The sequence below is a fragment of the Pelecanus crispus genome, chromosome 5 (genome assembly GCF_030463565.1).
Source record: "Pelecanus crispus isolate bPelCri1 chromosome 5, bPelCri1.pri, whole genome shotgun sequence".
NCBI lineage: Eukaryota > Metazoa > Chordata > Aves > Pelecaniformes > Pelecanidae > Pelecanus > Pelecanus crispus.
Window position 1 is genome coordinate 53,980,789 of NC_134647.1, and position 22,640 is coordinate 54,003,428.

Consider the following 22,640-nt stretch of genomic DNA (forward strand, 5'->3'; position numbering starts at 1 on the left):
ATGACGGCCATCGGTGAGTTACCTTTGCTGGAGGCTTCATCCCCTCCAAGCACACCCCGAAGGGGACAGAGGGGAAAAAGCAACATTAGGCTTCTGAAACATAGGTCCTCCCTGTGACACAGCTGTGCCTTCACACTAGTGGACATTTCCAAGGGCATCCACCCATCAGTAGGTTGATGCCAGCCCACCCCCTTGTGTCCATATCTTTCAGACACGAATAAAACTTCACAGGACAGTAGAAGGTGTTGGGCACTACTGGCACACTACCTAGATGTCCTGGGTGTATGGGGTGAGGGTCTGCAGCAACTGTCACACTACCCAGAGTCACAACCTGCCCTCAGCCTGATGGTGACTGCTAATTTGGGGGAATTTGCTACCGGAACCTGAGCAAGAAGACTCAGAGGGCACCAAGGCAGTGGGGCTGAAGCAGCAGCACCAGAGCACAGAGCACATTTCATCTCCATGATAGCGGGGTTATGCCTGCTGTCTGGGTAACGTGGAGGAGCACAGCTGGTTGTCCCCTTCAGCCACAGCACCTCCTTTCTCCCACCCCACGGATGCCACCACATCAGTGCCCAGCCTCCATGAACCATGTATCTTTGCTATTTAGGAAGCTGCCATTCAAACTTTCCAGCTCCTGCATGCAGCTGAACCTGGTGCTTTACAATTACCCTATGCCACCCACCCAGAGCACATGGGTGCGCTGGGACCCAAATTCCATGGACTGTCCCAGGTCCAAATCCTCCTGTGTGTGCACAGTTCGAGCCCATACTGCACATTCCCTAGAGCTGTTCTGGTCCAGCCTCTCAAAACTCATCTTTTGGTTCACATTTACATCACACTTGGCAATGCAAAGCCAGGTAACTTTCTCTTCTCCCCCTTGTAGCAACCATAGCCTCCACGGACATGGGGCTTCTGCTGAGAGATGATGTTTTTGTCGACTTTTTCAACACGTTTCTGAATCTTCCCGTAAGTCCACTCCACACCATAAAGCCCAGGACCTTTCTGAGCTCTTTTCAGGTGAACTTTCAGCTTCTGTGGTGTTAGAGGCCCCAGGAAAATTTGGAATACACTACACTCAGGCTAGAAAATGAGGGAAACTTGAGGACCTCAGCTTGGAGGTAGAGGTCTGAAAGGAAAGACTATGACTTTTTCCATAGTGAGGACTAACAAGAGCAGCTGGACTCTGGGCTCCCCTGCCACCCTCCATCTCTTTCAGCTCTCCCCTTCCCTTTTGATACAGGTTTTTGGCCAGACACCCGTTTACATCAGCAGCACGGGCCAGTGGGACCTCTGGCCAGAGCTGCCGAGCCTCCTGGTGAGAAAACACCCCTTGCAAGGAGGGTGAGGAGGGAGGAAGGGCACAGGGCAGGGGAGGGAAGGAGACGGTTTCTCATTGCCAAGGCCACTCTCTGGATCTCCTATTTGTGCAGCTGGGGGATTATTTCAAACCAGGCATCATTTTGCTTTTGAGCCCTGGAAGAAGCACAAGCCATTTAAAGTCCTGGTGCGTGGGCAGCTTATGGGGTCCATCCAGCACTCAGTAAACATCGATAGCTGGAGTTAAGGAGAACATGTGTGGTGGCAGGGAAGGAGGACACGAATGTCAGCCCCTTGTGTCCTGTATTCCTCCTGAATTCCCCAGGAGCCAAGGTCCTGTCGATCCTGAAACTGACTCAGCCCTCCCCACGGACATCCCCCTTCCCCACAGCCACAAGTGCCGTTTGCAGTGCTCAGATCCCATAGCAAAAGGGAACCTGCTCCTCTCGGTGCTGCTGCTGCTGTGCCTTCCTGCCTGGGCTCCGGGAAAGCAGGCAGGCTGCAAGGAGAGGCAGCCTTGCAGGCAGGCACGCAGTGCCAGGTCTCCCAGTTTTGTAGGCAGAGCTCATGGGGATGCGGGCAGGGGCTACAGCTCGAGTATCCCCCTTCTTTCTCAGCACGGGGATGGTTTGCATCACCGTCTAGCAACTGGGTGCCTTCCCCTGCCTCCTTCCCCCATAGCAGGGGCCCGTTACTCACCCTAATCCCCAGGCAAGAGACGGCTCCTCGCTCACAGCCTAATCCTCTCCTTGGGCGCGGGGTGTGCAACACAGGATCCCAGCCCCACGGCTTTACTGGCTTGGCTGGAGAAGCACCGCCTGCCTCACTTCTGCAAATCCAGCCTGTGCCTCCACCTCATCCTCTGCCAGAAGCTCCTGGGTTTCATTCGGTCGGGGGAAGCAGGTGAGTCATCACGGCACGGAGGAAATCGGAACGGCTTTGCCGCTGCAGCAGGGCTTCCTCTCGCTGGGGGTGTCACCTCCTGGTGCTTGCCCAGCGGGTCATGCCTCTGCTCCATGTTAAAAAGACACTGGACGTCCCATTTTTAGGGATGCAGCAGATCCCAGGGTTTCCGTAGGATGAGCAGGGCTTTACCTGACAGCCTTGTTAGTACAGGCTCACAGCCTCTGTGGAGTTTAGCTGAAATAGCTGCTTAGCAGGGTTTACCGTGCGGTGTGTGGGTGGAGTGGAGCTGGAGAGCATCCTTGGGCATGGGAACCTCAGGTCCTGGCATTTCAGGTTTGCTGCTATGCAGGGTACCCTGAGCTCTCGCACTGTATTGCGATATGCTCTTCGTCTGATGCATCCTACACTGGGAAAACAGGCCTATGCCGTGTGGTCTGTCCTACCAGCAGGAAGTCTGAATTGTGCTCAGTTTACCCCTAAAGTGAGCCATCTCAGCCCAGCTAACTGCTTTGTCAGCCTGCATGTCAATGCAAGGTAAGGCCACTGGAAAGAAAGCTATGGCTGTGGGGATGCAGATTTTAATTTCACAAAAAATAAGCAATTAATTGAGGCTTGCTCCCATACCATTTCTGAATGCATTGCTGCTCTTCTTCAGTCGGGTTTAACCTCAAGCTGAAGGAGGTTGAGGGCAAGCCCAAATGCAGGCAAAAAAGATGGACATTTGTAAGGGGAAGAGGCACAATTAGCTGGGCAGACTATCACCAACATGAGTGGCTTGTACTGCATCCTTGCAAACCCCACACGTGCATCCTGCAGTCCTGTCCAAAACTTCCATTTCAGTGTGATTTGCTGCTCTCCTGGCTCACAGCACTGTTGCCCTCTGCCAGCCTGTGTCAGGGAGGCTGGGGGGATGCTAGTGGGGTCTGGAGGGCTTTCTTGGGGGCTGCTCCTGCATGCACCCCCCAACACCGTGTTCTGCACTCTCTCTGACAGCAAAACTGCTGAACTGGCAAAGTGCTGACCAATGGCTGCTGGAGAAGTGCATCAGTGGGAGCCAGGGCATGTGGCACTTTCTGGCCTTTGTCCAAGGAATGCCAGGTGGGCATGGGGCTCTCCGCAGCCCCTTCTCAGCCAGCCGTGGGCCAGCTGCCCCACGGGACACCAGCACAGAGCTGAGGGCACAGGTAAGCACCAGTGGGACAGGAGATGCTGCAATCCCAGACACGGCTTTGGAAGATGAGCCAGCAGCAGAGCCCCAGTGTGGGTGCTGGATGCTGGGGAGATGCATAGCCCTGGCTCTTCTCTACACTGTCCCCTTGGTTCCTCCAGGTGATCTTTCCTTCTTTCTTTTTTAAAAAACACAGGCTGCTTTGCTCATCAGTGGGGCTTTCAGGGACTCCCTCCAACTCCCATCCCTTCTCTGATCTGTAGGGGAAGAACTGACCAATTTCTGGCTCACCACCGAAAGGCTCCTGGGGCTTGACGAGTCAGATGCGAGGCAGAGGGACCTCTACCTGTCCTTGCTCCACAGGCTGAAAGCCACTCACCTGCGTGAAGGCTCCAGCGTCATCACTCTCTGCAGGACCATCACTGGTAAGAAACATGGGAGCCAGGGATGAACAGTGCACTTCCAGTGAGGTGGGCTTTCCTGGATGCTCCCAGGAAAATGGGATACCATCACCAGCTTTGCTTGGCTGGGGAACTGCCCTGGCAGGCACAAACAGGTCTGGGTGGAGCCAGCCTCCCCATCATAATCCCCTGCACCCATTTCAGGGTTGCTGCCGAAAGCCAGGCACGTTCAGCCCATCAGCACCAGGAGAGAGATCCTAAGCAAGATGCAGGAACGAGTCCTTTTTATGATTCAGAGTTACTGGCTCCCTAAATTCTTCATCCACTGCAAGATGGGCATGGAGGAAGAGAACTCATGCCAGCCTCTGCTGCAGGAATATCGGGAGCGTTTATTACAGGCCAATTCACAGGAGCCCTCAGGCTTTTCGGAGAATCTCTTCACAATGTATATTAAAAGGAGCCAGGGATTGTCAGGGCCTTACTGCAGCAAGAAGGCCAAAGCGGAGATCTGGACTCTGATCAAGGGGGGAAGAGACACCCAAGAAATGAAGATGCCCAGTTTTCATGTGCAACCAGAAAGGAAGCTGGGGCCAGCTTGGAGCACAAAGGAATCACATCTGGATAAGGATGCTTTGGGATCGATTCCTCAGCAGTCAGAGCATCCTGCAAATACTGCCTTTGGAGGCAAAGGAAGACTAACCTCTCCCAAAAGCCCTAGACCCAATGCAGAGCAGGTCCTTCATCTAGGAGACCTCTGTGAAGAGAAAGTCCCCTTTAACCTGCATGCCTCTGCACCCCTTGTCCAGCTGCCATCCCTGAAAAAGCCAGTCAAGACCTTGAGTTTCCTTCCCTGGGCCCTTAGCGCTGAGACCTGCGCGGGACGGCCCTTCAGAGACTTCTTGAAGCGCCAGGACCGGTCCATGGAGACTCATCTCCTGGACCTGTGGCATGACCTGGAGGAATTTCTGCCTGTGGCGCTGGACTCCAGCAGAGAAAACAGTTTCTTCCTGCGTCATTTGATTGGGGAGAAGATATGCAAGACCTACCTGGAGGAAGGCGCCACTTGGCAGCTTCCCTTGGAGACCAGGACTCTCAGGAGCTTGCAGAACCATCTGATGTCTGGAGAATTCTCCCCCTGGATATTCAGAGCCCAGAAGGAGATTTGCAAGGTACAGAGTGGTGCTGGCAGTGGTCAGGCTGGGAGGTACAGCTGGCATTGGCACCCCTGGGCTGGTGTGAGGGCTGTGGGCATGTTTAAGAGGTGTTTGGAAAATGAAGATGAAAAGAGATTAGGAAGGGAAAAACTTACAGTGACAAGCCACCTTGCACTGGAACCAGTGACCAAGGTGCACCAGGCCAGTGGAGAGGAGCATCCTGACTGGTTTGCTGGGCAGTGGAGCAGAGATGAGCAGTCATTTAGCAGCTGGTGACCTCAGTTGTTAGATGCACATGCCAAGGGGCAGGGGATGGCAGGGCAGGGGCCATCCTTTTGCATCTGAGTCGCTGGTTCCAGCACAACACGAGTAGAACACATTTACAACCCGAGCCTTTCTGGGCAGTCTCTGAGCAGCCCAAGGGACCAACCTGTGTGTACAGCTCCTGGCAGAGCTGTCCTGGGCATCTCAGCAAGGTGTAACCTGCCCACGGCATCACCACTGTGACCTCAGGGTACAGTGGGGCTGGGGGGTGGCAGCTGCTGCTGGAGTACTGACTGAGGACAACCCACCTTTGCTCCTTCTCAGGTGCTCTGCTGCTTCTACGAGGAGTTTCTGGCTGACGATGACAGGACATTTCTCCAGTTTATGGTAAAGGGGATGCACAGGGGACATGGGCATCCTCGTGGAGCATGCAGGCACCAGTGGGGATGTGAAAAGTTGAAGAAAGGGAGGGAGGAGAAGCGAAGCATTAGCTGCAGTGGTCCAGCATCCCATGGTGTCCCCTGGCCAGTGCTGCCACAGAGCGATACAGCAGAGCCTGCCCTGCTCCAGCTGCCCAGAGCAATGACCCTCAGCTCAGATCTTCCATCACAGCATCCCATAAGTCAGCAGTACTGCAGGCACACCCTGCAAGAGCTCCCCTGAGATGGGCCATGACCCGGCCCAAAAGCAGGGAGAAATTTAAACGCAGGCTTTCGGGGTGGGGGAGGCAGTGAGACCAGCAGCAGGCAGTGCACTTTGTAACTGCTTCATGGTTGCCCACTTCTTGGGTTTAACTCTCCCCCTTTTTTCCTTGCCCACAGCAAATACTGCTATTAATGTGACTCATTTGCAGATACACATGCGTGTGTCCCTGTCCCAGCACAAGTGCCTGGCCACCATGCTGGGGGAAGAGGGCATGCAGCCTTTTAGCCTATGATTCAACAGTGCTCAAGTTTTCCATATTTTTTTTTCCACTATGTAAAGTAATGATTTAAGATAGCAGAGTCATACAAGCACTCATCTTCCCAGACTATTATCCCTCCTGGCAGCAGAAATTCCAGTAATACCTCATGTTTATCAACGCCCTAAATGCTAGGCCTTACACCAGGAAACCTCCTCATAGACTGAAACCCCCAAGCATCCCACCTGCAACCCTGCACAACCTATGCAGTCAATTTTGCTCACTGTAGACGGTGTTCTTCAAACCAACCATTAGGCTTTTCCCCAAACTTCAATGTAAAATCAGCAGCTGATCCTGGAAATGGAAAGGAGAGGCTGTCAGGGCTAGTGCCCCCAAAGACCTGGCTCACAGAGATGCCAGCGTCTCAGTCAGCAAGAGCTGAGCGTTTTGGAAGAGTCAGCTGGCAGCTCCTGACCCTGATTCATTAAATGCTCTTGGTTGTAAGTTAATTAGCTGCCCAGGTTTTTAAGCATCTTTTGTCAAGGAAATTACCTTCAGAACGCAGACCTGGTCTGGGAGTGCAATTAGCACATTAGTCAAGGCCGTGCTCTCTGCAGGCACCATCCCCTAAGTGAAACTCCTTCCAGGTCTCACTGCACTGATGTCAGGGGATTAGCAGGGTTATTTTTGGTGCTTGCTCTCAGCGGCTTTTATCTCTGTCTGAAACCAGCCACTCTGACCCTGCTGCTTGGTGAGTTGTGCAAACTGCTCGCTGGTGAGGAGAGCCAAAACCTGCAGAAGGGTCTCAGTGGGGGGCAAGGGAGGCACGCCTGGGGCACTGGCCAGAGCCAGTCCCAGGGATAGCAGTCAACCAAAAAGGCACACAAGGTTACCTGTCTGACGGGGACACCTCCAGGGTTGTTTTCAGCTCTCCTGGGTGGATGTTGACCTCTTCAGGAAAGCTGCTGACTTTGCTGGCAAGCCATTGTCTGGACTGCCTGGGGGACCTGCTGCATGTCCCCAGTATGTCCCAGCTGCAGGCAGGTGTGAGCCAGCTTTAAGCAGCTGCACAGGTAGGTTTAAGGTCTATGCTGAGCTTCGTGCTCACGTAGATTTCTTCCAGACAGTTTAAAGCTAAAGCAGAGATCTAACTTGGGTAGGTTTGTACTCTAAAGCACAGTAAAACGTGCAAGTAGCCTGTTGGACACTGTGCAGGAGCAGTTCCTCAGATGGAGTATGTGCTCTGTGCAATCACCCTCTGCTCTTCTCCCTGTAGTCTCCACAGAGAGATGTCCCGATGACCAAGATGCAAGGCCACGCTGTTGGGAAAGATGAATGTTTCCTCCTGTCCCAGCGGATACACCAGTCCTTGAAGCTGAGCCAGGCTTTGCATGGCACGAGGAACTTGGAAGGTCTCTCCTCCAAGCACTTGCGATTAATTGCCACTCGGGACCTCCAGAAAAGGGGGTCCATCCAGGCAGAGGTGGAACCTCTCCTGTGCAGCAATGGTAAGAGGAGGCTCTGAATTTCTGCTGTGGCACATGCTCGCTGAGGTTGATAAAGCATATTTTGTGCACCTTTGGTGACCAATGACCCTAGCACACAGATGCATTGCTGTATTGCTAACAGGGCATGGACACCATGGAGTGGGTTGGGACAGGGTATCTGGGAGCCATCAGCTCTAATCCAAACTTTGACAGTGACCTATGGGCCAAATTCCCTCCTGCCAGTACCAGAGGCACCAAATGCCATATCCCTGCACTGGCCTGGGTCACCAGATCAAATGGAGGCTGCAGCAAAGTGACTGAAACCCAAAGCCAGTGACAGGCACTGTCACCCCACTTCCACATCTTGACCTTCTCCTGTGGATGCTGGGACTGGCCATGCTGGTGTGACACCTCAGCTTCGTCTTCTCACATCATCTTTCAAGAATTACATCAAGTTTCTGGGCACCTGCCAGTGCAATGAGAGTGAGAGCAGTCACCTGTAGCAACCCTTAGGTAGCTTGTGGGGCCTCGGTCATACCTGAGAAATGCCGTGTCATGGGTACATCATGGGAACAGGTCACACAAGGGGAAAGGAAAGGTGAGTAACAATCACAATACAGCACTCAGAGCAAGTGCTGAAGGGCTGTCATAGCCAGAAGGAATGAACACTGGATCTGTCCCCTCTTCTCTATCTGATGCAGACTCCCAGAGGATTATGTCAAAGGAGCTGGCTGTTCCGAAACCTCCACTGGCTGTGGATAGTCCAAGCAAGGAAAATGAGCTTCTGTGTCTCAAAAGCCCATCACTTGGTGAGTCCAGTCTGAGCAGGCTAGAGGCAGGGTGGGCTCCCAACCATCACGCCCTTGCAGGTGCTCCTGCATACCCTTAGTGGACTGGACAAGCAGAGGTCTTCCCTGCTTGCATCCCATCATCTGGTAGAACATCTCCAGAAGGAGAGGCTTAGCCACCCCTGAAAGGCATGTGTTTTGGGGTGTTAATCCAGCCAGAGAGGGTGGGAGTGGGAGGGCTTCTCTCTGAAGTGGATGCCAAGGAGGTCAAACCATGCGGAGGTGAAAAGTTGCCGCAGCACCCAGTGTCTCCTGAGCAAGGCTCACCATGCAGACATGAGCATGGTGGCTCTGGGGTCCTTTGCCCTATGGACATCCGTAAGCAGTCTCTGGCTGTCACCTGAGGAAGGGGCCAACCCTTTTCTGTCCCCACAGCTGTTGAACCCGAGAACAGAAAGAAGACTGTTCCTCTGAGAAAAACCAAATCAAGTGCAATGAAGTCCACCACTGTTGCAGTAGAGAAGCCATCTGGAAGACCCAGGTCTGGCACCTTGCAGCACAGGACTTTGCTGGGTTTTGCTGCTTCCACTCTTTCAGGAAGCAGATTTTTCCCAGTGCTTTCCTGTTGTGCCACTGCTCCTTGCTTCATCATTGGGCTCTCTCAGATGTAGGCATTGGTGGCCTGTGGGTCTGAACTGTAGAGCTACCAGGGAAAGGAGAAAAATGTTTTAACACCACCAGCCTCGTAGTTCAGATTTACTCCTCACATCTTGTGCATGTCTCATGCACTTCACCCTCAATCACTCCCTGGCATGCCACCTGTGCTACACCTGGGAAGCTCTCAGATTCCCAGAAAAATCATTTAAAATCACCCTGTGACCACACTTAAATCTCTGTACTCGTTGACTGTGTGAATGTCCATGTGGCTCATGTCTCACCTCCTGGGAATACTCCAGAGATGAGTCCTCACAGCTCCACATTGGGATATAAGTGGTAACCAGGACGCAAATCCTGAGTAGGAGCAGCTTTTATTGTTTATTGTGAAAGTCAGTCTCAGGAGCCACACTTAAACAAAGAAAATATTTGACCCAGTCCACCAATCTTCAAATAAGGGCTTGCTAACCTCATAAATATCCCAGTCCACTCCCAGCTCTGGTTTTCCAAAGCTCTGCTGAATCTTTTCCATGTAGCTGTCCTCTGGCTTTACATTTATCAATAATCTCCTGATCTGCCAGTTGCAAGTGGCAAGGGTTTTCCGCTCCAGAACGCCCTCTCCATGGCCAAATGCATGAAGTCATCTGCCATCCAGTGGCAAATTGTTTATTCTCAGCAAGTGCCAGAGGGGAACACAACCTCCTCCTCCCACTAGTCCTTCCAGGTGCCTCATTCTTACCTGCCTCCCTCCCCTGGTCTCTGCAGGGCTGCCCAGTCCATTTGCAGGTTCTGAGGTCTCCATCACAGGCCCAAAGCCCTGCCTTCTCCTTAACTCCCTGGGTGAAGCCTCCTCTTCAGGCTGAGACCACTTCCTTTGGATACCTGGCAGCAAAGCTGTTGGGCAGGTGCATCTATGGCAGAAAAGAAACAGCTTGTCAGAAGAATCTCCCCCTGGATTCCCAATGGCTCAGTGGATGATGATCTTAAAGGTCTTTTTCAACCTAAATGATTCTATGGGCAAGACAGACAAAGTAGGCTGTGCTCCACCAGTACCTTTACTGGCCCATCTGCTTCACAGATCCCACGCACCACTCGTCCACATGTTTCTAGCTCTTCTTCAGATGTCTCTATCTTGCTGAAGAAGCAAGCACTGAGGTCCTGGCTATTTTCCAGGTCACTGGTGGCACAGAGATCACATCTCCTGGTGTCTCCTCCTCTACAGGCACTTCATGACAGTACTGCACAACCCTGCCCACCTGCAGTTCTTCAAGCAGTTCCTTGAGGAGCGCAATGCAGATGAACCACTGCGTTTCTGGATGGCTGTGGAGAAGCTAGTTGCAGAGACCAACCCCAAGACAAAGAGGTTCCTCATTAACAGCATTGTCAGAAATCATTTCCGTGCTGAAATCCCAGCTGGTAGGCACCTTCCCACCCTGCACTTCACTCCATTCATGATTAAAGCCTCTTTTCCCTGAGCTGGATTCCAGTTGCAGATTTTATATCCTCTTGCAGGGACCTGCCAACTCTCCTTTCCCATCCAGCAGAGCATTTATTTGCTGAGGCCTTCCACTGCCACTTGTATTTCTAGAAAGGTGGTCTACTTCTTTGGCAGGATCTACTGACCAAGACCTGCAACACACAATTCCTGCTGTGGCAGAAATAGCGCTTCCCCATCTTGTCTCCTTCCGATGTTCTTGGAGTCACAGCTTCACTCCCAAAGTATGCAGTTAGCACAGTACAGAAAGGAAAAGTGATGAGACAACCAAATTCAGCAAACAGCAGACAGAGATGCGACAGGGTGCCACTTGCAGATGTGAGGGTAGGAAGAGATGTCATGGTGGCTCGGGGGTGGTTGGCAGGTGGAGGCAATGATGGCACTTCTCTTCCAGAGGAGCAGCTGGACTGCCACACTTCTATCATCAGAGAAATAAATGAGGCCGAAGTAGTCAGCCCCTTCATGTTGATGACAGCACAGATCTTCATCCAGAAAGCAATGGAAAAACGATGGTGAGGACCTGGGTTGAGCTGGTTCCTAAGCCCAGTGGTTACACAAACACATCCTTCCCATGGGAACCCCAAGGTGACAGACAGCAACTGCTACAAGCGTATTTCCCTATGAACTATCAGCCAGTGCATCAAAATCCCAGCCAGACCCTCACCCCAGCAAAACTGCTGTTGCAGCTGCTGATGCATTTGCCTGTGCAAGGCCAGCAGGGCTTGTCCCATGGGGACCAAATCACTGTTGGGCTTGCAGAGTGCTGGACTCGAGGAGGAAACACGCTGCAGGTAAGCAGGGTGGACACTCCCACAAGCCTGCTACATGCAAGAACAGAGCCCAAGGGAGGGGATCTAGTCCCCCGTTCCTTTCTCCAGCCTCCTCCAGGAAAGGAAGTCCTGTGGGACCCCAGCGCCAGGGCTATACCTGTCAGCTGCTCCCCCTACTTAGCCACCCTCCCACCAAACCATTGCCCTCCTCATGCATGTGGCTGCCCTTGATGTTCTCTCTCTCTCTCTCTCTCTGATCTCCCATTTGGCAGGTTTAAAGAGTACCAGGACCTGTTCCCGCCAAGTGATACACATAGGTCTAACCTTCGTTTGCAGCATGGGATTGGTAACTTCATGACAGATAAGCTGGTAAGGAAAGACCCTCTCTGCTGGCAGGCTGAGGATGTTGTCCAGGCAAGAAAGAGAGAAGATGCTGTGGGTCAAGCAGTGCTCATATGAATGGAGTGAGAGAGTCAGACTTGGAGGGTTGCAAAAAGGCAGTTGATAGGTAAAGCCTCACTTCTACAGGCTCTGGAGTCCTGCTCCATGCAGACTCCACCAGATTTAGTCAGGACTGGTGAAGTGATTCACACTATCACCTACAGCCACCAGTGAAACCCAGAAATATCAGAAAGCAAAGATGATCGCTGGGTCACAAATCCCACTGCCAAGGCTGGGCTCTGGTGCTCCAGCTCACAGCGGTGGGTCCAAATGGGAGGGCAGTGTCTGGGAGCAAGCCCTATCACTGCAGCCAGGGGCTGTCTCCCCAGGGCTGTACCGCTGGCTGACACACACTGTGCCGTGTCTCTGCAGCAGTGGGCCTGGTATGCCATTCACGACATCATCAAGAGCATCTGCAAGTTCCGGAGGGAGATGGACAATGACAAACACCGTGCAGAGTTTGAGGACTTTCTCCGGCAGGAACTACGAAACGAGGAGGAAAGTATGGCTAGACTCCTGCCACCCCCTCTTCCTTCCTTCCCAAGACAGTCCTGGGTTTAGGCAGAGAAGTAAATAGAGGAAACCCATGGCTCATCTCCCGTCCCCATATGCTGACTTAGTTTTCTCTGCTGGAGGCATGTAAAGAGCCAGAAGAGCAGGTGTCTCAGGATACCAGATATTGCTGTGCCCAAGTCTGCACACTTAGGCACTGGAGTTGGGAGATGAGGTCCAAAATTTTGCACAGTCGACACGCATACACACATATTCATGCAATATCTGGTTTTCTGATGCAGGTGCTCCATGATGCTGCTGCATCTCTCTCAAGCAATAATGTATATGCAAGTTTGTATCCCTTCGGCAAAAGACAGGAGGCAGTAAATGAAGCTAAGGTGACACAGGCCAAAAATAAACAAACGGAGATGGCTTTCCATGCAACAGGGAGATGAACTACAGAGTGCTTTGCCAAAGGATGTAGATCCTGAAAGTTTACACACGTTTGAGAGGAGGCTGGAAAAGCTGATAGAAAAGAAATCCACTGAAATTCCTTAATACACAGAAAGTCCATCTAGATCAAGAAGTCCCTGGAAATGAAAATGTTTGGAACCTGGAGAATATTGTATATGGGGGAGGTAACACACATGTTTTACCTTTCCTTCTCACTAGTTATCTGCTTCTGGCCTCTGTCAGAGACAGGACAACAGTGATGCAGACAGGCAGACTTTTGATCTAATGTACTGTGCCATCCCCTATGAAAACAACGAACATAAGCACTCTGTGGGTGCAAAGAGGAGGATGGATGGAGGGGGTTACTAAGCTAGGAGGAAGGCTGCAGACTGGATGGGTCTGAATTCCTTGGAGAGCCTGGCTGCAGTCCACCTAGGTAGAAAGACCCTCAGCAAATTACTTGCATGCAGGAAAAGCAAGCACAGGCGAGGTGAAGGAGCAGGGTATAGCTCAGCATCAGATGCCCAGCTGGCCTCAAACCCAGTGCTGGGAGAAGCAGGACAGAACAGCTCTTTCCCTCTCTCAGACTTGCCCATCAGATCAACGCAAAGCAGCAGCACAGTGAGCAGTTTCCGCTCCCACATGACCTCTGCCAGCACCTCAATGGACAAGGAGATGGTACTAGTGAAACGCCACCTGTTTAACCACCAGCTCATTACCATCAACTTCCTCGTTGACGACCTCCACTTTTATCTGGAGATCGACAAGTAAGTTCCCTTTCCACACCTCATGATTTGCTTTTTCTGACCCAATAAATACGGAGCTAAGACAGACCATGACTGTCTAGCCTAGCAGTCAGAGCACTTGTCTCAGAGCAAGCCCCCACATGCCTTTGCAGGTTTTCCAGGCTGGCTGATTCAGTTGAAGCTCTGGCAGCCCGCAACATGCGGCCAGAAAAGGAAGTTGCCTTTCTAAAAAGGAAAGTTGCCATCATCAGCAAACTCTTTCTGAACTCCGATATTCCCCCCAAATTGCGGGTAAGATGCTGGGACCCACCCAGGAAGGCTGAAGGTTGCTGTCTGCTCATTGCTCAAGACCATTGCATCGCAGCTGCGAGCGGTTGTGGGGAAAGGGGAACCAGGCAGAGGTTTGGATCTGCTCCAGGCAAGCATGCTGTAAAGCTTCAGAGCATGCTCTGGAGCTTGGGACCTACACTTGGGCTCCATGGGTTGGAAACTGATCCACCACCAGACCCATGCTACCACTTGACACACAGGGATTGAGAACAAGTGCATGGACAAGGAGATGGTGAAATCCCCTACCTGCTGGAGAAATGACAGGGCTGAAGCACCAGGATGGATGCTGCACTCCACCAATTCAGTCCTTTCAGTCTCCAGAGGTCAATGTCACCACCATCACTGCATGCACCCCTTCTATAGTAGCCATGGCTCTGCCTGTCTTCCCTTTGGAAAGCACAGCACAGTGCTTTCCACAGAAATCCAGGGGAGATGCCACACTTGGCTCTGGGACAGTCAGCCAGGATGTAACTAGTGTCTCTTCCTAGAGACTGCTGAAATGCAAGGTGGGGTCAGGGAGAGAAACATGCCTCTAGGGCCCACCAGGAGTGCCACAAACTGCTTTGGGTAACCAAGGTCTCTTCTGCGGCCAGGTAAACATCTCTGAAGAAGAGAGAGATTTAATCTGGAGTTTATCTTCCAAGGGTCTACTGAACCGTGTCCTCTACCACAGGGCCAAGGTCATCATCTTCCCCATCCTGATGCACTTCTGGAGAAGGTACCTATCCCCTCTGTCCCAGGGTGGCAGAGGCTCTGTGGATGCCAACCTCTTTCTCCAGCCACCTGTTCCTTTGACATAATGAAAATGCAGATGAGACACTCCCCAGGAGCTCAGCTGTAGATGTCTGCTTGGAGGTTTGCTGTCTTCAGTATTTCTCATACAGGTTCTGCACCTGGAAGGTGATGAGGAGCTTTCAGGTCTCTGCAAAGGACAAGGTGCCAATCTCTTTGCCCAATACAAAAGCCTCCTCCAAATCATCTGACGTCTACAATCCAAGTAAGCTGAGTGCTTGTCCCCCTGCTCCACATTTGTTCTCAGTCTTGTTCTTCCAATGCAGAGATGTCCAGACCTGGGTTTTTGGTGTCCCACAGGGTTCCCCTTAAAAATGCCAAACTCCTTCCTTCACACAGCTTTGAGGATATACGTGGTACGGGCCTACTGGAAACTGAAGCATCTTTGAAAACATTCCTTCCCCTCCAATTCAGTCAAAATCGCCCAGGTCGTTTTTAGACATTTCTTTGGGGAATAGGGAAGTGGGTGCAGAGATTCATGAGCAAAGATCTGTTGCATAACTCTTGTTTACTTCAAAAACCAAGTTAAAAATAGTCTCAACACACATTCTAAAACAGAAATAAAGCAACTAATCTTTTGGATTGCAAGTCACATGGGAGCAGGAAAAGGAGAACCACCATGCAGCCAAACACCAGGCTCAGTGGCATTACAGGGAGGATGCTTTGAACATCTGGAATGGAGAAAAAGTTTCATCAGGATTTGAGGTGACACTCACTAGGACATCCCTGGAGAAAGAGAAAGATTATTTTTTTCCCCTTCCTCACCCACTTGTTTAGTTTCAATACATGGAATAACTCTAAACTGAAAAACACAAAGTGGTGCTAAGTGCTGTCAGTCTGCCTGACAACCTGGCCTCCTGGCTGAATATTCATTTGGTAATTGTCTAATTGATTTTTGATTAAAGGAGAAACCAAAATAGGCACATACTAATCTTGCTTTGATGGTTGAGTGGGTGTCAGCAAGCCGATGTTCTGCTCCCTGTCATTTATCACTGTCAAGTTCTGGTTAAAAATCAGCAGTTACAAGATTTTGATACCTACAGGCAGGTGCTTGAGCTACTGCTCCGCAGCAGAGCTGTCATAACAGACCCCCATGCTGGTGTGCTCCAAGACTGCCAAGCCATGCCTGTTAGCTCAAACAACCCCACACCTTGGGTATTCCCCTGAATAACATGCAACGTTCAGCTTGAGTCTCCACCTTGCTACAGAGCCTCACTGCACTTCTAGGGCCTTCTCAGACATAGCTGTTTTAATGCAAAAGCCCGTTGCCACCAGAAAAAACAAACCCATCACACGTGTATTCCCAGCTAGCAATAAGCCAGAAGCATCATGTAACACAGCAGGTAGCTTCTGTGTAATCTGGGACAAAAACACATGTTTGCCAAGGTCTTCAGGAAACCGGTGGGGAAAGATGTTCAGTCAGTGCAAACTGTTGCAAGGGTTAGGACAATCCCACCGCTGCCCAAGCAGTACAGCCCATATTTAACTACACAGAGCCTCAGAGAGTGAGTGCGCTGAGATGCTGCTCTGGAGAGACAGCTGGGGAATGTGTTGAAACGACTGTGCTCTTTCTCACATGGGCATTAATCCTGCCGTGAATGTCCCTGGGACAACTCTCATCGCCAAGCCACAGTTCCTTGCAGCACCTTGCAGGGACGAATAACCAGAACCAGGCAGATAAAATCCCTCAGCTCCAGCCATGTGTCATGGGAAGAAGGGATGTGTGGTGTCTCAAAACTGTCTCATTTCTCCTGCCCTAGCCTGCGTGGCTGGCACATTCAGCCTGGTTGAATAGGAAGGGCAGATGCTGTCACGCCTTGGTAGGGCAGAGCTGTACCTGTGGGGTGCGGTGCAGGCTGGCTCCTGCTCTGCATTGCCTGCCAACCTGCAGGTAGCCCTCCCTGCAGCACCCTGACTGTCAGAAAGGAGCAAACCAAATTAGCATGCAACCCCAAAATAGCTGCTGTTTCTGACTGCGCTAATGCCCATGACACCTTTTGCTTGTGACGCTTTTCTGCACCTTATCACACTTTCACAGATGACCTTATCTGAGGATCTTGCTTTTCTGACTTTTAGATAAAAAGCTTGCTTTTCAGCTGGCAAAAAATTGGTTCTGTTGCCTTTAAAAGGCACTAAAATTGCTAGTAATTCCAGAGAAAACCTCCTATTGTCCATGTCTCGCTTTTCTCTTATCTTGAGAGTTGCTGCTTTGCACAGAAGTGGTGCGTGCACAGCTGGGGAAGGTGCCGGACATGACTCCATCTCCCATCACCAGGCGTCACTGTGGCACCGTCTGTGCCTTTACACAGAGCGGAGGGGCCGGTCTTGCTGAGACTGGACGTACTGCCTGCACCCCACTTCATAGGCATGAGCACGGAGCTCCTCTTGGAAGAAGCCACCACTGCTGGCACAAAGCTGAGAGCACATCTGTGCGTAGGGGCAGCTGTGCACACATGTCCCCCTGTCTCTCCAAATGCCATTTCCTTGCAAGCATCCTGTCTGCCACCCAGGACCCTCCGAGCCTGCCACAGAGCCAGGGTGGGACACGTCACCCCTGCCCTGCAGCCCCCAAACAGCTGTGCAGTCAAGGAGATCTGGGTAACTCATGTCCTTGCTCAACCACCCTTCCTTCACCTCTGTACAAGCCCCATGGGACTCAAAGGGGATAACACATCCTGCTGTCCTCCCTCATTTGCTATCAGAGCACTTGGCACACAGTACTGCTTCATCTCTTCTCGTCACCAGGCAATCACACCATCATTGTCTTCACGCTCCTGAAAGGGGTCCAGATCCTGCTGCCACAGCCCCAGAAGAAAATGGAGCCATTGGAGGAGCAAAAAGGTGAGCCAGGGCTGAAAGGAGTGCTCCTGCTCTCAAGGGGAGCTCTGGCTGCCAGGACGGGAGCTGGGCTTTAGGGCTTCCTGCATGATAGGAAGTTTGTGCATATTGTTTTTCTCAGATTCAGCTAGAAGTCTTGAAAAAAGGCTCTCGTTCAGCAAGTCTGCCTCCTGTCCTACAGAACAGGTAGGTGGTTGCAGAGGCAGTCTACCTCCCACAAACCACACCAGCACAAGCACATGAAGCAGCAGAGCTACGACTCCCCTTAAAACCCAAAGGCCAACTGGGTGGGTGTGTGCAGGATGCTGGTCACCCCCACAATCTGCAGTAACATTCACAGAAAACCCCCACCTCTCTGTGCCCTCAACACCCCCCTGCCACGGGAGCACACAGCAGTGCTGTTCATCCCTGATCACTCACGACCTACCTCCATCAGCAGTGGCCACTGACGCAACATCTCTCCCTTCCCTGCAGGCACTGAGGGAAGGAGAGACCTCCGAGGAAGAACAGACCTCCCACCCTACCATCCACACCAAGCAGGACAGGGGCATGCTCCAAGAAAGCTGATCAGCCTGAACACACTGCATAGTTTGCACTTAATCAGCAATAAGACCTAAAAATAAAGCAACAACATTTAGACTGGATATAAGGAAGAAATTTTTTATAATGAGGGTGGTGAAGGCACTGGAACAAGTTGCCCAGAGAGGTAGTGCAGGCCCCATCCCTAGAAACATTCAAGGTCAGGTTGGACAGGGCTCTGAGCAACCTCATCTAGTTAAGGATGTCCCTGCTCCCTCCAGGGCAGTTGGGCTAGATGACCTCTAAAGGTCCCTTCCAACCCAAAGAATTCTATGATTCTAACTCACAGCATCCTCAAGCCTGCCTGGTAACACAGCACAGCAGCTTGCATCTCTGTGACCATGGCAGGGACATGCCACAACACATTTCCACCCAAGGAGATACCCTTGTCCACACCACAGTCTCTTTCCTCACATGTATCTGTAGAAGACTGCATTGCCCATACTGGGACCCAGTAACAGTGTAAATAAATCACACTGGGTGCACAGCACAACACCTTTGGGGTCTTTTTACAAGACATATAGAAGGTGCTTAAAGCCAGAAAGCAGTCACAGCAAATACTTTGCCTGAAGATGGGGGTCCTCAAAGACCACCGGTCCCCAGAGCCCTGCTGCACACAGAGCTGTGCTTCTCACTGAGGACCAGGATTGCTTTTCTCTGCTCAGCACACCTTACAGCCTTGTCTCAGCTCCTTGCCCCTCCCTGTGCTTTCCCCACAAACTAAATACCTCCAGTGGGTGACAAGGCTAAGAGAGCCCACCTGGTTTACTACTCAGCTGTCCCTGTGTGGTAAGATGGTGCCTGTCTTGCCAGACCCTTTCTGATTTTCCAATCAAAATCCGCTTATGTCTGACTCGGGACCTTGGCATGTTTTTTTAAAAGCCAGTACATTTACAAAGCACTAACCAAATCACATCAGAGACCTTAATTTTTCCCAGGTGAAACTGAGTCAGAGTGGCTTTGCCAAGTTACCAGGAAGCTGCAGAAATCCCACATGTTCTTTGGACCTCAGAAGAAAAGATCATGACCTTTTTCACACCTGGACCTCTATCACACCAAAGCTCCCTTGCAAGCTCTCAGCTTTGCAACTTCTGAGCTATTTTTAGCTACTTTTTAACCCTCAAATCCTAGAAGACTGCATCCTGGGAATAACACAGCATCATTCAAGGCAGATGGCAATATGTTTCATATTTGTCAGTTATGGTTATCAGCGCTTTGCTTCTGGAGGATCAAAAAACCAAACAAACCCAAAGTCCAACAACATTTCTAGAAGTGAGGCATTTAGGAGTGGCATCACCTTCCTACAACCTGGACTGTGACCAACTTCTCAAAATTGCCCTTGTGCTGTAACTTGATTTTTCCCCAAAAGCTTTCAGCCCCAAAAGCTAGCTGCATTTTTGCATGCTTTGCACTAACGCTTCAGGCTCTGCAGCCTGAGCCCAGCTTAGCCTGGTCCCTAGAAGGCTTCGTGGATGTGCCTAAAGCTCATCACAGCAAAACCACAGCTAAGAGCAATCTTCACTCCATTGCTTCTGCAGACTTTTTTTTTCCCAGTGCAGCAGACAAGACACATTGACCTGGGGCCATCCCTGTGCACACAGCATGTCCTCAGCACGCAAGTGACAGGATGGGGAGCGCCTGAACCCATCACATCAGGTTGAGCCACCTGCCCCTGGGGTCACTCAGCAGAAGCAGGGGAAAAAGGCAGAGGCACAGCAAGTGCACAACATACAGGCATGACAGCAGGGGAATGAAGTGTGCAGGGCCAAATCAGCATGCCCTTGGGCACCATGCATGGTCTGCAAGCCCGCCTGTTACAAGGCAATGGCAGGCAGCACCTCCCAGATGGGAGCCAGCAGCACATCAGGCAGCACTATCTCTGGCAGCTGCCTCTGCCCCCCGGCTCCCCAGGACACCTTTACCCCCAGGCTGCAAGATAAGGCACTGCCATACCACTCAGTTGCAATACTGTCCAGAGCTGTCCTTGCCACTGGTTTTCCATCCTGCCTGGCCTCTCTCGGGCACTCGTGCATCCCCCCTGATCCTGCGAGGAGGAGAGGCAGCCTGGTGTTTTCCCCAGCATTGGTCCCAGTACTGCATCTGCCCCCTCTTCCAGTGGCCTGATGCTCTGTGAGCAATAAGCCTTGCAGATGCCATGCATGGATCAAGTTTCTACTCTGACACCAGCCTGCTGGCACCTCTGGCTTCTCCAAAGGCAGGACATGGTCCTGCAGACCACACCAGCCTTCCTTGGAAATTCTAGCAAAACAGCAGAGCAATGCAAGAAGACACGGAAGTCCAAGCAAGCTGGAAACATGATGTTTTTACAAGAGGCTGAAGGAGGCCAGCCCACAGCCTCACCTCTCCTCATGCAAGAGCAGAAATGTACCGCTTCAACAGAGCCACTATGGTCCCCACAGCACCCATGCTCTCCATGCTGCTGAGACCCAGACACACATGTCTGGGTGTCCTCCTGCTTTCTGGGCACCAGACAGACAGAGAACAAAAAGAAAAACAGCAGGGAGGAAAAAATAAAAGTATTGACACAAGAGGATTCAACATTCTCCTGATTGCATTTTCTCTAATGGCACCTCATCAACAGTTGCATAGTCAAGCTTTCTTTTTGTTATATTTACGTATTTTAAAAGGTTCCCAAGACCATCAGAAGGACCTTTGCTCTGAGCCAGGACCACTGGTGCAGGCTGGCACATGGACCTCATGAGCCACGAGCACATGCGTGGCAGTCTGCAACCCAGCTCATGCACAGCAGTGCCTGCTGGTTTGCAGGTACATACATCTGTAAGCACACACAGCTAAACACATGCGGGGGGCTCAAGGATGCATTCTGGGCAGCTGTTCATTTGTAGAGGAGATAGGTCAAACATATCCACTCCCAGAGTTTTACATGTATGCAAACACACACGTTTTGAGCATTGACGCTCATCTTTGCACCTCAACTCATCCACGAAATCCTCACCCTCACGCCATAAAAACAATGCAAAAAACCCCACCATTCAGCCCATTATTTCACAAGAGACAGCTGGCTTCCAAGGACAGGAAGCCTTCAGTACTTCCCAACATCTTTTCCCATCAGATACCTGTATGGGCCAGAAGCAATTCATTTGAGCAGTGACAAAACTATCCACCATCTTACCTAAACAACCAAGAGGCTCTTCCACAGGAAGGCCAAAAATCCCAGCCTTTTGGGTATTTTATAGTGCTGCAGACTATCTCTTTCTGTGCAGAGGGAGTGGGGGACCTCATTCATAAATGGGTGTAGTCAGAGTTAGTTTTCCAGGCAAGTTTATTCCAAGTTTGGTTCTCCATAAGCTAACTGAAAGAATAACAATCTCAGTTTGAAAAAAATTTAAAATCTTTTCAACAGCGAAAAATATTTCCATAAGCAACACACAATCATTGTGCAAACCAGAGCGTTAGCCGAGAAACAAGTAAGCCTTTGGACAACCAGACACACATTGCATGCCATGGGATTTCAGAAATGGGTTTGTGCCACCCAGCCTCCAGTATCAAAGCTCTGAGCTGGCTGCATGCTACAGCTGTATGGGCACCAGCTCTGTGCAAGGGAACCAAGTCTGGCAGGAGGACAGTAATACACCAACAGCAGCACTGTTTTGGAGACAGGGAGTGCTTGTGCATAGCCCTGCCTTGCAGACCCAGCCTGCCACGGCAGAGCTTGTCCTTTCCAGGAGGAACCAGTCCCTGCGGTCCCTTTGATGTCAGCGACCTTTTTCAGCTGAATCAGGACTACTCACAGTAGCAGAGTTTTGTGGGATCGTGCTCCTTATGGCCATTCCTCGTGGAAACATTTCCCACGTCTCTCAGAAGTCCTTCAGGTCCCAGCCGGCTGGCCTGAGTGTGCCTCTACCAGATGAGAGGGATAACGGGCCAAGGGCAACTCTGCAGCCTGACGATTGCCTAGGCCCCATTTTCTGGCTGCTGTGTTTCAGAAAGACTGAAAAGAGAGAATCCCTGTCTTTCTAGGGGTAGATGAGCAGCTCATCAGTGCAAGCTGTAGGGAATATTGGCCCTAGCAGGGAGCTCGAGCTCCTTTTCCTTTATCAGAGAGTCCCATGTTGCCTGGCAATGGCTGAGCTCTTCTCCTGCCTCCTAGATGTGCTGGGTATATGGGGCTGTCCCACATCTCCCTGCTCTCTATAAGGATGAAAGCCTTGATCTCCACCTTACAGAGACAGATAAACCCAGAGGGACAGAGGTAGTCAAGGGGGACCTGGGCTGGCACTCAGCTTGGTTCCTCTTCAAAGCCTGTGGCTGTTACACCAAACACTTCTGAAGTATCTTTCATTTCTTAGTCTAAGTCTCTGTCCCTGCATGTGCTCTCTCTCATCTCCTTACCAACTTTCTTCAACTCTTTTGCAGATGAAGAAACAGGGAATAAAAGGATACAGTAACACTGGATTCAGACATGGGATATGATGCAATGACATGCTACAGAGAAGGGTCCTGAATGTCTGCAAAATTACTGTATTCAGGATTCTGGCGTAAACTGTTATAGACATAAATGGTAAGTGCTGGAAAAACCTTCAAGAAATACTCAGCATGGTCTCCTATTCTGTTGCTGATCCTGAAAGAGAACAAAACCAAAATGGATTTTTAAAGCTTGCCCAAGTAGTCAAGTGTCC

At 51.2% G+C, this 22,640-nt stretch overlaps 2 protein-coding genes across 5 annotated transcripts in view; one reads left to right on the top strand and one right to left on the bottom strand.

Moving 5' to 3' along the window:
- RGSL1 (regulator of G protein signaling like 1) lies at positions 1-17,967 on the top strand. Its single transcript, XM_075711202.1, has 22 exons — positions 1-13; positions 881-969; positions 1,244-1,318; positions 2,094-2,223; positions 3,220-3,324; positions 3,658-3,819; positions 4,000-4,964; positions 5,538-5,600; positions 7,391-7,619; positions 8,294-8,410; positions 8,825-8,930; positions 10,266-10,459; positions 10,933-11,050; positions 11,581-11,677; positions 12,122-12,251; positions 13,281-13,461; positions 13,593-13,731; positions 14,364-14,488; positions 14,655-14,767; positions 17,308-17,403; positions 17,522-17,586; positions 17,875-17,967. The coding sequence occupies exons 1-22, from the start codon at positions 1-3 to the stop codon at positions 17,965-17,967; spliced, it is 3,405 nt and encodes a 1,134-aa protein (XP_075567317.1).
- Positions 14,972-22,640, bottom strand: part of RNASEL (ribonuclease L) — a 14,214-nt gene continuing 6,545 nt past the window's right edge. For 2 of the 4 annotated variants that reach the window (XM_075711644.1, XM_009492965.2), the window contains one exon: positions 21,195-22,582. In XM_075711644.1, the coding sequence (XP_075567759.1) occupies positions 22,447-22,582 (136 nt within the window). In that variant the 3' untranslated portion in view covers positions 21,195-22,446. Of the gene's footprint in view, positions 15,234-21,194; positions 22,583-22,640 lie in introns of those variants that run through there. The other 2 variants (XR_012831082.1, XR_012831083.1) reach the window with 2 other exon arrangements.

Excerpts from the sequence above, each read along its gene's own strand:
- RGSL1 (XM_075711202.1), top strand. Across the intron at positions 2,224-3,219 it reads CATTCGGTCGGGGGAAGCAG|CAAAACTGCTGAACTGGCAA; the intron begins GTGAGTCATCAC and ends TCTCTCTGACAG. Across the intron at positions 3,325-3,657 it reads CTTTGTCCAAGGAATGCCAG|GGGAAGAACTGACCAATTTC; the intron begins GTGGGCATGGGG and ends TCTGATCTGTAG.